Genomic DNA, 12,030 nt, shown 5'->3' on the forward strand with positions numbered 1-12,030 from the left:
TTGTGTGTTGTTATTGTGTAATTCACGTAGTAGTGGCATCCTTGGTTATCATGCAATTCCATGTGCAAGCGCAAATGCGACTTATTTACTGTTAAATCCCGTATTTCAGATGAACATAATTTATTTAAATTCGAAACACTGAAAGGAGCCTAATTTGCAGAATTGCCATTATGTTAATAAAACAGCCAATACTGTACTTGGTTTTTGATTGTTTGTTTTGTTGTTGTTTGTTTGTTTGGTTTTGGTTTTTGAGGGTTTGTTAATTGCTTTGTTTTCCTAGTTTGGTTGTGCGTAATTGACAAGTTTTAAAACAGTCCGTTGGCTTTAAATAGTTTAATGCAATGTAGTTTCACTTATTGATTTGAAATAATATTTGTATTGCTTTTAATGACATATTTTACTAACTGGTTATAACCATGAAACGCTCCCAAAACACACAATCATGAATAGGCTGCATATTAGTTCGATGAAATCCTTCACTAGTGATGTTTTTGGCTTCCTTCACAACTAAAATATCGTTAACCTTTGAGCCACAACGACTCCATCTCCCAGAATTCTCTGGTATGCTTTTGTCATCCACCCGCGCCTGTAGTTCTGTTTTGCACCCTTGCCGCACACGAGACAAACCAACGTGGCTCTTAAATTAACTTTATCTTTTCCGTACAATAAGATATTCACTTGACATAAATCCTTTAAATCCTGACATAAAAAACAGTTCAACAAGTGAATCCATCCACTTTGCTGCTCCTGATACGAACGGTGAGTAAAGCTAAATCCAGCTAGCAAAGTTAGCGAGTTGGAATAGAAACATTGTCAGTGTTTCAGATGTTTTCACATCATTTACTGAATTACAGATGTGTGTTTACTCTTTAAAGTTATCAAGGAAACATGTTTAACGAGGATGAAGACTGGAATGACGAAGTAGAGGTCCCGAGCAAGACTGTAGTCAAAGCTAACCTAAAATCGAATAGCATCAAACAAGTCAAGGTATCAATATTCCTTTTCAAAAATAAAACTGTTGCATGTCTAAATTTCTTGTCTGTGGGAGCATGTCTGCAGTCACACTATACACATGCCAATAAATATGTTTTTGTTTTGTTTTGTTTGCAAAAAGGCCACTGATAAAACAGCTAACAAAATCAGCTGATTTGGTTTAATTGTATTATTGGTCTGTGTGTAGCTACTACATTGTCTTCCTGTCTGACACATTTCTAGGGGTTACTTCAAATAATGTTTTGGGTTTTATTTACCATTAAGCCGCACATTCAATATGTAATTGACATATGTAATTCTGTCATCTGAAATAATTGCTTCTGAACAGTCAAAGGTTGTTGGAAAGAAGAGCCTGCTGCGGACCCTGCAGACTCTGGGATCAGTACCAGACTGGAAAAGTGATGAACGGCAGCAGGAGAGTGACAGTGATGGGAACTCTGCTGTGACCCCGTCACAAACTAAGAAAAAGAAGAAAAGAAGGAAAAGGCAAAAAGAATTACAAGAGACGCCTAAGGAAGAAACAATACCACCAAAGAAGAAGAAGAAAAGCAGTAACATTGGTGAGCACTTTACTGGTTTGTCTTTAAGTTATTTAAGTTTTAGACTGTAAATGGGCTCATAGGCTCAATTGTTCTCTTCTTCCCTAAAGGAGTCCCAAAAAACACACCTGAGATTACTACAAAGGACAAAGAAATAACTGTAAAAGTGAGCATAAACAAGCCACAAACCACAGAAAAACTGAGCAGAAAAGAATGGAAAAGCAAAATGAAGAACAAGAGGAAATGTAAAAACAAATACAGACCAAAGGATCACGAGATGGGGGTAAGTAAAGCGGAGTCTGCTGAAAACATCAAGCCCAAGGAAGAGGTCAATGCGGAGTCTTTCAGAAACAACAACAGTGAAAGAATCTGTCAGAAACCACCCGAGAGGAAGGAAAAAGAGTCTAAATCACAGAAAAGGAAAAAATCAGACTCGTCCTGTCCAACAAAAACACAGACTGTTCAAGAGGAGGAAAACAGCGTTAAAAAGAAAGCCGGCCAGGCTGGAAAAGATTCAGCTGCCTCATCTGTCAGATCAAACCCAAGAACGGAGAGCGCAGACGATCAGGAGAAGCTATCAGGGAAACGGCTGAAACCCGAGCCGGACATCAAGCAGAGACTGAAGAGAGAGAAGCTCCGGAAAATGCTCCAGAGCCAGGAAGCCAAGCAGCAGGAGAGTCCGCCGGAGATAAAAGCTGAGACGGCGTTAGCAGAGGAGGAGAAGGAGCTGAAACAGGATCGCTCTACCTCCCTCAGGTCCCGCATGGAGCAGCGTCTGGAGTCCGCTCGCTTCCGCTACATCAACGAAGTTCTGTACAGCACATCGAGCAGCGAGGCAAAGCGCATGTTTAAGCAGGATCCCCAGGCCTTCTGGATCTACCACAAAGGGTACACAGCACAGGTCCAGAGGTGGCCCGCCAATCCGGTGGATGACATCATCGCGTACATTCAACAAAAGTGAGACACTTTTCCTGTAACGATGAGAATCGCAGGCCAAATGATCCCCGTCATGAGTCGGGCTTTTGAACGTTCCATCCTGTGTTCCAGACCTTCCTCTCTGGTGGTGGCGGACTTCGGCTGCGGCGACTGCAAGATCGCTCGCAGCGTGAAGAACAGGGTGCACAGCTTTGACCTGGCGGCCACCTGTGAGCTCGTGACAGTCTGCGACATGGCCAACGTGAGCGCCACCTGTCCTTTTGCGGAGTCACAGCGATGGCGGGGAAGCTTAACGCGTGTTCTGTGTGCAGGTGCCGCTGCCCGACGCCTCCGTGGGCATCGCCGTGTTCTGCCTCTCCCTCATGGGAGTCAACCTGGCCGATTTTCTGGCCGAGGCCAACAGAGTCTTGATGAATGGGTAAAACCAGAAAATCCAGTATGTCTGATTAAGGTTGTGTATGAAATTTTAACAGGAACATTTATTGGTTTTTTTATTAAAGCGGGTTCCTAAAAATCGCCGAAGTGGCGAGTAGGTTCGACAACGTGCGGAACTTCATCACTGCGCTCTCAAACCTGGGATTCAAGATGGTGTCCAAGGTGAGGCGAAAAGCCAGAAAACCTCAGTAATTCTTTAACCATGTTTATCGACAGTAATTTTAGAATGGAATTATAATTTTATTGTGTAAAATGAAGAACGGCATGTTGCCTACGCACATTACATTACTGACGTTCTTATTTTCCTCTCAGATTTAATTGATGGTTTGTTGCTGTGGGCAGGAAACCAGGTTCACCTCAATCTAAAGCAAGTTTGTCACGTGTTTTTTGTTTTACTTCAGAACACGGAGAACACACACTTCTACTCCTTTGAGTTCGTCAAGACTGCAGCTGCTCCAGAAAACCTAAAGAAATTCGGGCTGCAGCTCAAACCTTGTGTCTACAAGAAAAGATGATGGTCTAGTAATGAAACAGCCCAGGTCTGCTCTTTGTAGACTTGTTGGACTTTGTGAAGTTATTGTTTTTTTTACTGTTCTTATTGACCACATTTATTGATTAATGAAAGTGTAATGAAGAGACAGAAATTTGATTAAATAACAAAATATTAAACTAAAGTCTGCTAATGAGGCGTCTCATCTGGATCATCTACTGTCACAACGAATGTTTCATATCAGTTATTTTTATTGAAAATACTGCATGTGCAACAGGAAAATTCAAGTAATACAAAAGTGCAAAAGGTCTGTATGAATAACCACTAATGCTGCTGAGCAAGGACTAAAAACCCTTCAATTTTTACACGTAAAAAAAACGGCGCTTCCGACTGAAACCCTCACACTGTACTCTTGTGCTCGAAGACAATGGAATAACTGATTAACTGTGCATATTCCTTGCTGTCATCTCCAAAGGCTGGCTTCTTCACCTCAGGAGACCCAGGCTCCTGCATCAGAGCTGTCAAGGGTGACGCAACCTCCTGACCCTGGATGCCAAGGTCACGGAAAGAAAGAAGACCGGATGAGCTTGAACTCAAATGTGCCAAATCAGAGATAGACTAATATATTTCTACCAAACAATAGACTGGAATATTGACTTACCTTATTTTGTGGTCTTTTATTTGCTGTGCTGTGGAGTAAAACAAAAAAATAATGCGGTGTTAGGAGACGCAATGCGAAATATCACCACTAGGTGGCGCCGCGGCACTGAATCAGGCTGGGAGCGTGAGACGGGAGACAACGCAAGTGTCGACCGGAGTCGCACTCATTGATCCGTGATGTCTGGTGTCGCAGATTGGAAAGCAAGCTGCAGTCAGAAAAGTGCCCTCAGTGTCGAAGGGGTTCGCTTTAGAAATAGGAAGTCGCGCTTTCCTGTCCCTGCTGCGTGATTGACCTAAATATTAGTCTGCAGCGACCGTCGCAGAGAGGACGGCGTAACCTGATCATGTTCCCCAAAAGAGGCATGATTAAAAGTTGTTTTAAGTTTATCTTACCTCTCACTCCGTTTCAAACATGCAAATTGAAACATGTGAAACAGGTTTATTCCTCATCTGCCCCTGTAGCTGTCAATGGTAGAACACCTCCCAGCATGTGGTTCTTGGTTTGTTATAGATATACAGATGTTCAAAATAAAGGCTTTTTTAAAATGATGGATTGATGACATTCTTCTGTCTGGAAATACTCGCATTTCTTCAGAATCGTTTTCCAAAGAATTTAAGAACAAGAACAACTGAATTAAACTGATGTCTTTTCATCAGAATTTTATTTGGATGACTGATTTATATCATATTCTAATATTTAAGCCGTTCATATTTGACTGTGACCACATTTCAGAGGTGTCGTGAGACATTTAGCCAGCTATAAATCTGTATATATTTGCCTTTAATTGTTCTTTTTATAATATATTGCAGGATTAATATTTTCAAGGGCAGACGGGGCAGATCAATTCTCTTTTCTGCCTCTTTAGCACCTATATGCAGGGACTATGGTGGCACGCACACCTGTCTGATTCAGCTACATGGTTTCCTGTTTGTGAGTGGTGAGGTGGGTTAGTGATCCGTGCATCCTGTTTTTCTCGTAACTTCGAGGGTACATAAGGTTAAACCATTCGACTCACCAGCACGCCCAACACGTGACGATGGCCACGATCACAATGACAGAGGCTGAACAGATGCACACCAGCGTCCACAGTGCTGAAACGCAAAAACCAGACTGGTGGAAAAAGTGCCACAGCTCTGCAGGAGGGCAGAAGTTACACGTGCAAATAAGAAGCCAGCTAGGCCAAATGAAGGTAGCATCAGAATGTCGATATATTCCGTCTTTTGCTCCGTAAAGGTCAAGTACAAAGCAGCGAGTCCTCACCGAGCAGCCTGTCCTCGCTCATGACGTCCACCTGGAAAGAGACCATTGCTGCGTGGTGATAAAAGGATGCCTGGCAGGTGTAAAGGCCCGCATCCTCCTCCGTGACCTCCTGCTGGAACACCATCGCGTCTCCATCCATTTGGACGAACGAGCCATCGCTCCTGAAATGTTTATTTATTTAATAATCATCGGTGAAATGCTGCACTTTTACTTCACTGTTTGTCAAAATCCTCTTATTTTGCAGCTTGCGCGTTGCAGCGGGACATGTGTCAGAGCTCATCTTGATAAAAAGTTGGATTCAGGTATGGAAAGAGATGAGTTTTGACTTTGTGCTCTTTGATTTAGGTATTTCTTGGCTGGCGCTAACTTCAACAGTCTGCTCGTGCTGCGTCATCGTAAATCCCTCTGCTTCTGATAAAGACACAAATCTTCAAAACTGAACCATAAATATTTCTTTAAAGGGGCTCAGCGGGAGCACTCCTGCTCTCTCTTGAATTCTACATGGGATTAAACAGATTGAGTTTATCGTTTCAGGCTTACCAAAAAAAAATCATAACTGTAAGTGCATTTGATCTTTTAAATGGGGTTGACATTGAATTCTGTGTAAGCGGCTGACAATACGGGGACACGCCACCTTTTACAGATGAGATTGTAATCTGGCACGCTGCCTTCCACTCTGAGAAGAATTCTTTGGTGGTGCTGATTTTCCTGGAGAGTCAGTCTGTGTGTGATGGTCTCACCGCTGTAGCGGCTTTGCAGAGGAGTCGTGTGGTTTTGAACTCTCACGGCTGTGATGTCTACGGAAGAGTCATTGGTATTTTGACTGATCGTGCACGGCCGCGTGTAAAATGTAATATTTGGAATTGTTTCTGTAATGCTCACAGTATTTCGGGATGTGAACGGTCTTTTCTGTGGATCCGTGATCATGGCGGTACACGCAGGTGAGGTTCTGGCCCTCCTGAAGGGCCAGACTGAACTGGTAAGTCAGTCTGGCTTTCAGGAATTGGCCCTCCTGCTCCAGTTCCATGGAGGTTTGGCTTTCGGTCTTTCCAGGCAGGAGCCAAGCAAGGTTAAGGCTGATGCTCGGCCCTCTGTAGTCACACACTGCCATCCAGAGAGGAGAGTTCGGAAGCCTCCCTACGGACACACTCATCAAAAGGGCTCCTGGAAAAGAAAACAAGAGGTGACGGGAAGGGACGGGCAGATGTGCCAGTTGGTGTGTGACCCACTGAGAGCGAAAAACATACTGTGCTCCACAAGTATTGTTCTCTTCTCTGGTGCCCTCAGGCTCCGATGCTCCACCGAGCAGCTCAAATTCTGGCCAGAATACAACAAAGACGGGAAGCGCACAGAACTCCGGGCCCGCACCCAACCGTCCGCCCGGAGCTCCATCTCTGTTTGACTACTGATGCTTCTGCCACTGTTTCCGACGCGCCAGAACACCACCGCCGCAGGGGCGATGCTGTCTACGGAACACACCACCTCTATGTATTCCTCGCCGTTGTCCCACCCAGTGACAGAGTCGAGGGTGATGTTGGGAAGAGCTGTGGGAGAAAAGGCGAATTAAAGCACAGGAAGTGGGGAACAGAAGATAAAATCTCAGCCCGACTAGTTAAACGCACAGCAAACAGGGAGGGTCACGCTTCTGCTCTCGGGCTCCTCAAACGCAGGATGATTTATCACGCATGTTGCGGCGTGCTCCCACGGCGAGCAGGCAGGGAGGAGTAGAACTCCCTTAACAGTGTGGCTTCCATTGTGAGACGTGAAATTGAACCAGGAGACTGCAGACACACCCTCCGGCAGGAGCCAAGACATGTTGGCTGCGGGGACGCCGTCAGCTGCTGAGCACTCAATCACCCCGTCTTCAGTTTGCAGATCAACCGCCGGGAGAACTGTGAGGGGATGGGGCAGATAGGTGGAGGCGGGGGGGTTGGATGTCAGTCTTCCATTGGAGTGAGATGCTTGAAATCCTGAAAATGGTCCACTAACCCAGCTGCACGGCCCGGGGTTTAACAGTGATGTTTATCCTCAGCCCGGCTTGAACGTGGTGATATGAGACCGAACAGTCGTACAGGCCGGCGTGCTGAAGCCCCACCTGGCCACGGAACGCCAGGCTGCCGCCGACTACCTCTACGCCTGCGGGCAAGAGCCCATCGTCTCTAAACAGACGCACACAGACATGCAAAATTTACCCAACACTTAACACAGATATTCTGTCATGGCAGATAAATCAGTTTTGATCAGGAAATGTGCCTCAATGCCTCTGTGCCATCTGCAAGACTGTGGTTAGTTGCCACACAACGTGTAACCGCATCCTGTTCAAGGTGCTTTAGTCTGCAGGTACAGGAAAAAACATTTCACCACTGTCGCCGGTTTGTAGCATTATTCCCCCTTAAAAAAAGACAACAGTTGATCTCAAATGGGACGAATTCAGAATTACAAAAACGTCGTTTCTCTCACCTGCTGCAGCTGAGATTGTAACGTGGCACGTTCCCGGAGACCCGCAGGCCGATGGCAAAGTCATTCTGTCCTTCCCGCAGCTCTATCGACCCAGAGTCCCACGATTCTGAGCTGCTGTTGCCCAAACCTGAGCTGAACCACTGGACTCCAGACACATCTGTAAAACAGAGAATTGACCTGTGTTTCATCTCCCACCTCATTCAAATCCACAGAAAAGAATTGCGATACTCACAAAAAGACGGCAGAGTGGTGCCCTTTGACACCGGCCGTGTAAATTTGGGGTGGCCAAAGACGCACGTGATGTTCTGTCCCTCATACGCGGCAGCAGGGAGGAAGTAGGAGCTCGTCTGTGCACCTGAGTCTGTTTTGTCGTCTCTCTGTGGCTCTCCGTCGGCGTTCAACACCAACGAGATATTGGTGTCGGGTCTCCCCCCAGACGAAATGCAGGAGACCACCCAGAACTCACTTCCTCCTCTCTGTACCATTTCTGCTTTAATGGATACATTTGGTGTCGCTGCAGAGTGGAAGAGAAATGTTACACGTTCACACAGACTAATGATTTTACCAGCAAATTCAAAAGTCAGAAGTCGCACTGAGGCTCTATATGACTCTTTTTTCCCCCTCGAATAGGAAGCCAAAACCGGATGATTTGAATTTTATCTAAACACGGGTCGTGAGGGGCTTCTGTTGGGATCTTCTGGAAAGTGCTGACTCGGGCTTATCGCTCGTCCCATCTGTTGGCCGGGGCTGCGGCTAAGAGCAGATGTCTGGCACAGCTGCTGCCGCTCGAGCCGAAGCCGGAGAGCGCTCTAATGCTACTAATCAGAGATCAGCCTATTAGCAAATGCATTAAAGCCAGGGTGTTATGAAGAAGCTGGCAACTTCTAATGAATAAGAGGAGTCAGCTGACCCTAAGTAAAAATCTCCATGCTGAAAAAAATGTCTGGATGTGAACACAGTACTGTTTATTTATTTCTGCAAATACACCCAGGTTTTAATAAAGATGTGAGTTTCAAAGTGTTAAGTTGGCCCATAAAACTCCAAGAACTCTATATTATGTCTCACTTTATATATATATTTTGACTTTTACATAAACAAGCAGTCATGTGAGCCATTGTTGGCAGCTTTAATGGTGGAAAATCCACTTGCTTCACTGACATAAAACTGGGTTTGTATTTCTTTTCTCTGATCCTCTCATTATTAACACTTTAGTTACATTTTATCTGGCATGATAAATGTTGATTCTAGAGCAGCTGCAGTCCAGCCGGTGGAGCAGTCATCGGTGAGTGGAAGTCCTGAGTTGGAACTGGACCTAATGATGTGTGAGGTGCGTGTGAACTGGCCTTCACTGGCTGGGTGAAAGCAGCGTGATGCGGATCGAGTCACTGAGGCGGCTGAAAGGGCGCTAATCCCTAAATACACACCGAGACATCGCCAGTATTTGCAGTATGAATTGAGAGACAGATCAACAATGCCGACACCTACCGTATGTTTCCACCCTCATTGTGGTGAGTTTTGGGTCGGCGAAAGTTGGGTGACGGACCGCACAGGTGACGCTGTCCTCATTCTGCAGGTGGGTGGGGAATCGGAGGGTGCTGGTCAGGGTGGAAGTCCCGTTCGAGTGGGCGGTGGCGTTCATGTCGACAGTAAAAGGGTAATCTGGAGCAGGGAGGCCTCCAACCAACCAGCTGATCTGAGGCGGAGGCCTGCCGCTGACGGCGGAGCACGACACCGACTGATAGTGGGAACCGTTTATCGTCTCTGTCGTCAGCTGGATCTGGATGTCAGGCCGAGCTGTGAGCGAAATGCAAGTTTCATCTGGTTTGATTTAGGCCAGAAGCTGTTTTCAAACTGTCTTTTATTGGCTTGATCCCACTGAAGGGTTAAACCATCTGTAACCGACACTGTGATCACAGGTGTCCGTAAGAGATGTCCAAACCCAAGTTTGCCACTAAAGTTGCATAAACAATCGGCTGCCATGGCAACTACTGCATGTCAGCTGATGGAAATGTGAGGAAGAAAAATGTGCTCTCCCTGTTGATTTTACATTTTTTGGACCCACAGTTGGGACTCTGGACCCAAATGATACACATACTTCTTTTTTTTACATTCCCCAAACACCCCTCAATGGCCAATTGTGATGTCAAACAGTGCTGAAAGCCCAAATAACTCCAGATGTTAGTGGTGTGTCAAAAATTAAGATCCAAACATGAGCCATCAGATCCTTACCTACTACGCTGAGGAAGATATTATCAGAATAATACTCGTCCTCTGACTCAAACTCGCAGGTGTATTCTCCCTCTGCGTCCAGACTTTGCACCTTGACCCTCACTGTCAGGTTGGTCATGGAACCCGGCTCTGAGAAGCCATTGCGACCATAAGGGGCCTGGTTTTTAAAGCCCGCCAGGCCTTTGGATTTCACTTTGGAGTTGATCTGACGACTCCACTCAGCGCCTAAGATCTCGTTGCTGCCCCGGTACACACAGAGCAGGACGGCATCTTCCCCCAGGACCGCTGTGACATTGCGGGAAATCTCCAAAATGGGATCTTCTTCCAGACCTGAGACACAGCAGAACAGTATCTAATGAGAACCTGATTCTTCCTCTTCCTGTAAGGATGAGGAGCTGACAGATGCCTATCAAAGATGTTTTCACACATCCTATTGTCTCCCAACCCAAGATGGATGACACCGAGTCGCCCAGTCGATGCTAATCGGTTTTCCAGTCGTTTCATCACAATTAGAATGTGCCAATATGCGATCAATAAACAAGACAAAGAGTCTGCAGCTCGTCCTGCTTTTAGCCAGATGATCCGTTCCGCACGCTCACTATTGCATTGTTAACAGGCTGTTTGTCATGCTCACTGTCTTATTTGTATGCTGAGTTGGGTCCATTCAACGAAATTGTTTTTAAAAAGCCGGTGGAAAAGTCTTTTGATTACTGGTACAAACGATTTAACCCCAGTTAAAAGGCGTCCATGCAGAGAATTACTGAACAGGAATGTTTAATTCTGATGCAATTGTGGTCTGCTGGTGGTCACAAGAGTTTGTCCACTGGGGAACACGGATGTGCAAAAATAAAAGCATCCCTCCCGAGAATTCCCAGAGGATAAAACTGCAGGAACGTCGGCCCTGCGCACGCCGCATTGCCGTATATTTGAAGCGGTGGGCGCCATCTGTGAAATTGAACCGTCCAGACGTTGCATCGCGACTGTCACCCTGAACGAGAGTGCACCCTGATGGGGTGGAGGTTTTAGGCAGAGGGGGGGGGGGCGCGCAGCCTCCAGCGCAGCCTGTTTCTGCTGACAGGCAAGGAGCACTTAAGGACAGTTTGTTCGATCAGATTAATCCAAGAATTTATCGTCCTTTTTACATGAAGAGTAAATCAATGACAATGTGCTGCTGCATTGCATCATGTCACTGTGTGTGTGTGTGTGTGTGTGTGTGTGTGTGTGTGTGTGTGTGTGTGTGTGTGTGTGTGTGTGTGTGTGTGCGTGTGTGTCATCACAGGCTGCAGTGTAAAACTCTCCAACTGCTGAACACCATTAGCTGAGATGTTGCTGTACATCATAGCAAATGGAAACAACGTGGACGGTTCAAAGAGGAGAGGAGGGATAAATAAAACCCTGTGTGGATTCCATGATGCCTTTTGGGCGCGTAATTCATTTAATGTTATAGTTTGTAACCTTAAGAAGAAACTCGAGGATGCGAACAAAGCGAAGGCTGCGAGAGAAATCAGATAGGAGCCAACCAAGCAGTAACCCACAGCAAACTGAGGCTCTCCCTCTGAGTCTGGGGATGTGGTAAATTAATACTTATACAGTTTGGTTTTTTTTAAAAAGCTTTTTTTCAAGCATTTTAACTTTCAACCCCATTTGGTGGTCCCGGTGACTCTGCAGAAATGAGCCTCAAACAGCAGAGGTGGATAAATAAATGCAGCCTGCGGAGGGTTTTCCCCCCCTCAAAGAAAGAGAAAATGAAGTCAAGGATATAAAACTTTAAAGGACTGAATAGAAACTAATGTGGTTTAAGGGCGCATCACTGGCTGATGAACAAAGGATGCATTAAGACAATAAAACATCAAGAACATGATACTGTTTTTACTTTGCGTCTTCAAGTGAAAGTTGCAGCCGACATCTACAGTAGACGTTGTTTCTCGTCTGCATTTGCAGTTGGTTCATAGCTCGTTTAAACCTTAATGGCACCGTTAGGTGCAAATGGCAGGTTACACAAGGGCTCGAGCCCTTGTAAAACTATC

The 12,030-nt window shown here is 45.7% G+C and overlaps 2 protein-coding genes across 2 annotated transcripts in view; one reads left to right on the forward strand and one right to left on the reverse strand.

Moving 5' to 3' along the window:
• Window positions 1–571: 571 nt before the first annotated feature.
• rrp8 (ribosomal RNA processing 8) lies at window positions 572–4,602 on the forward strand. Its single transcript, XM_057048686.1, has 9 exons — window positions 572–759; window positions 876–987; window positions 1,322–1,553; window positions 1,643–2,489; window positions 2,580–2,709; window positions 2,780–2,886; window positions 2,969–3,065; window positions 3,305–3,442; window positions 3,869–4,602. The coding sequence occupies exons 2-8, from the start codon at window positions 889–891 to the stop codon at window positions 3,416–3,418; spliced, it is 1,626 nt and encodes a 541-aa protein (XP_056904666.1). The 5' UTR covers window positions 572–759; window positions 876–888; the 3' UTR covers window positions 3,419–3,442; window positions 3,869–4,602.
• si:ch211-149e23.4 (uncharacterized) overlaps window positions 3,627–12,030 on the reverse strand; it is an 8,562-nt gene continuing 158 nt past the window's right edge. Inside the window, exons 2-14 of the mRNA XM_057048682.1 lie at window positions 10,004–10,333; window positions 9,260–9,568; window positions 8,007–8,288; window positions 7,775–7,931; window positions 7,304–7,473; window positions 6,937–7,206; window positions 6,562–6,858; window positions 6,197–6,478; window positions 5,949–6,111; window positions 5,315–5,475; window positions 5,070–5,145; window positions 4,055–4,082; window positions 3,627–3,939 (exon numbers count right to left, since the gene is read on the reverse strand). Coding sequence (XP_056904662.1) covers window positions 3,793–3,939; window positions 4,055–4,082; window positions 5,070–5,145; window positions 5,315–5,475; window positions 5,949–6,111; window positions 6,197–6,478; window positions 6,562–6,858; window positions 6,937–7,206; window positions 7,304–7,473; window positions 7,775–7,931; window positions 8,007–8,288; window positions 9,260–9,568; window positions 10,004–10,333 — 2,672 coding nt within the window. The 3' untranslated portion in view covers window positions 3,627–3,792. The remainder of the gene's footprint in view (window positions 3,940–4,054; window positions 4,083–5,069; window positions 5,146–5,314; window positions 5,476–5,948; window positions 6,112–6,196; window positions 6,479–6,561; window positions 6,859–6,936; window positions 7,207–7,303; window positions 7,474–7,774; window positions 7,932–8,006; window positions 8,289–9,259; window positions 9,569–10,003; window positions 10,334–12,030) is intronic.

The sequence above is a fragment of the Takifugu flavidus genome, chromosome 12 (genome assembly GCF_003711565.1).
Source record: "Takifugu flavidus isolate HTHZ2018 chromosome 12, ASM371156v2, whole genome shotgun sequence".
Taxonomy (NCBI): Eukaryota; Metazoa; Chordata; class Actinopteri; order Tetraodontiformes; family Tetraodontidae; genus Takifugu; species Takifugu flavidus.

Coding starts and splice junctions, on each gene's coding strand:
- rrp8 (XM_057048686.1), top strand. CDS start 889: ATGTTTAACGAGGATGAAGACTGGAATGACGAAGTAGAGGTCCCGAGC. Junction 2,490..2,579: donor ATCGCGTACATTCAACAAAA/GTGAGACACTTT, acceptor CCTGTGTTCCAG/ACCTTCCTCTCTGGTGGTGG. Junction 3,066..3,304: donor GATTCAAGATGGTGTCCAAG/GTGAGGCGAAAA, acceptor GTTTTACTTCAG/AACACGGAGAACACACACTT.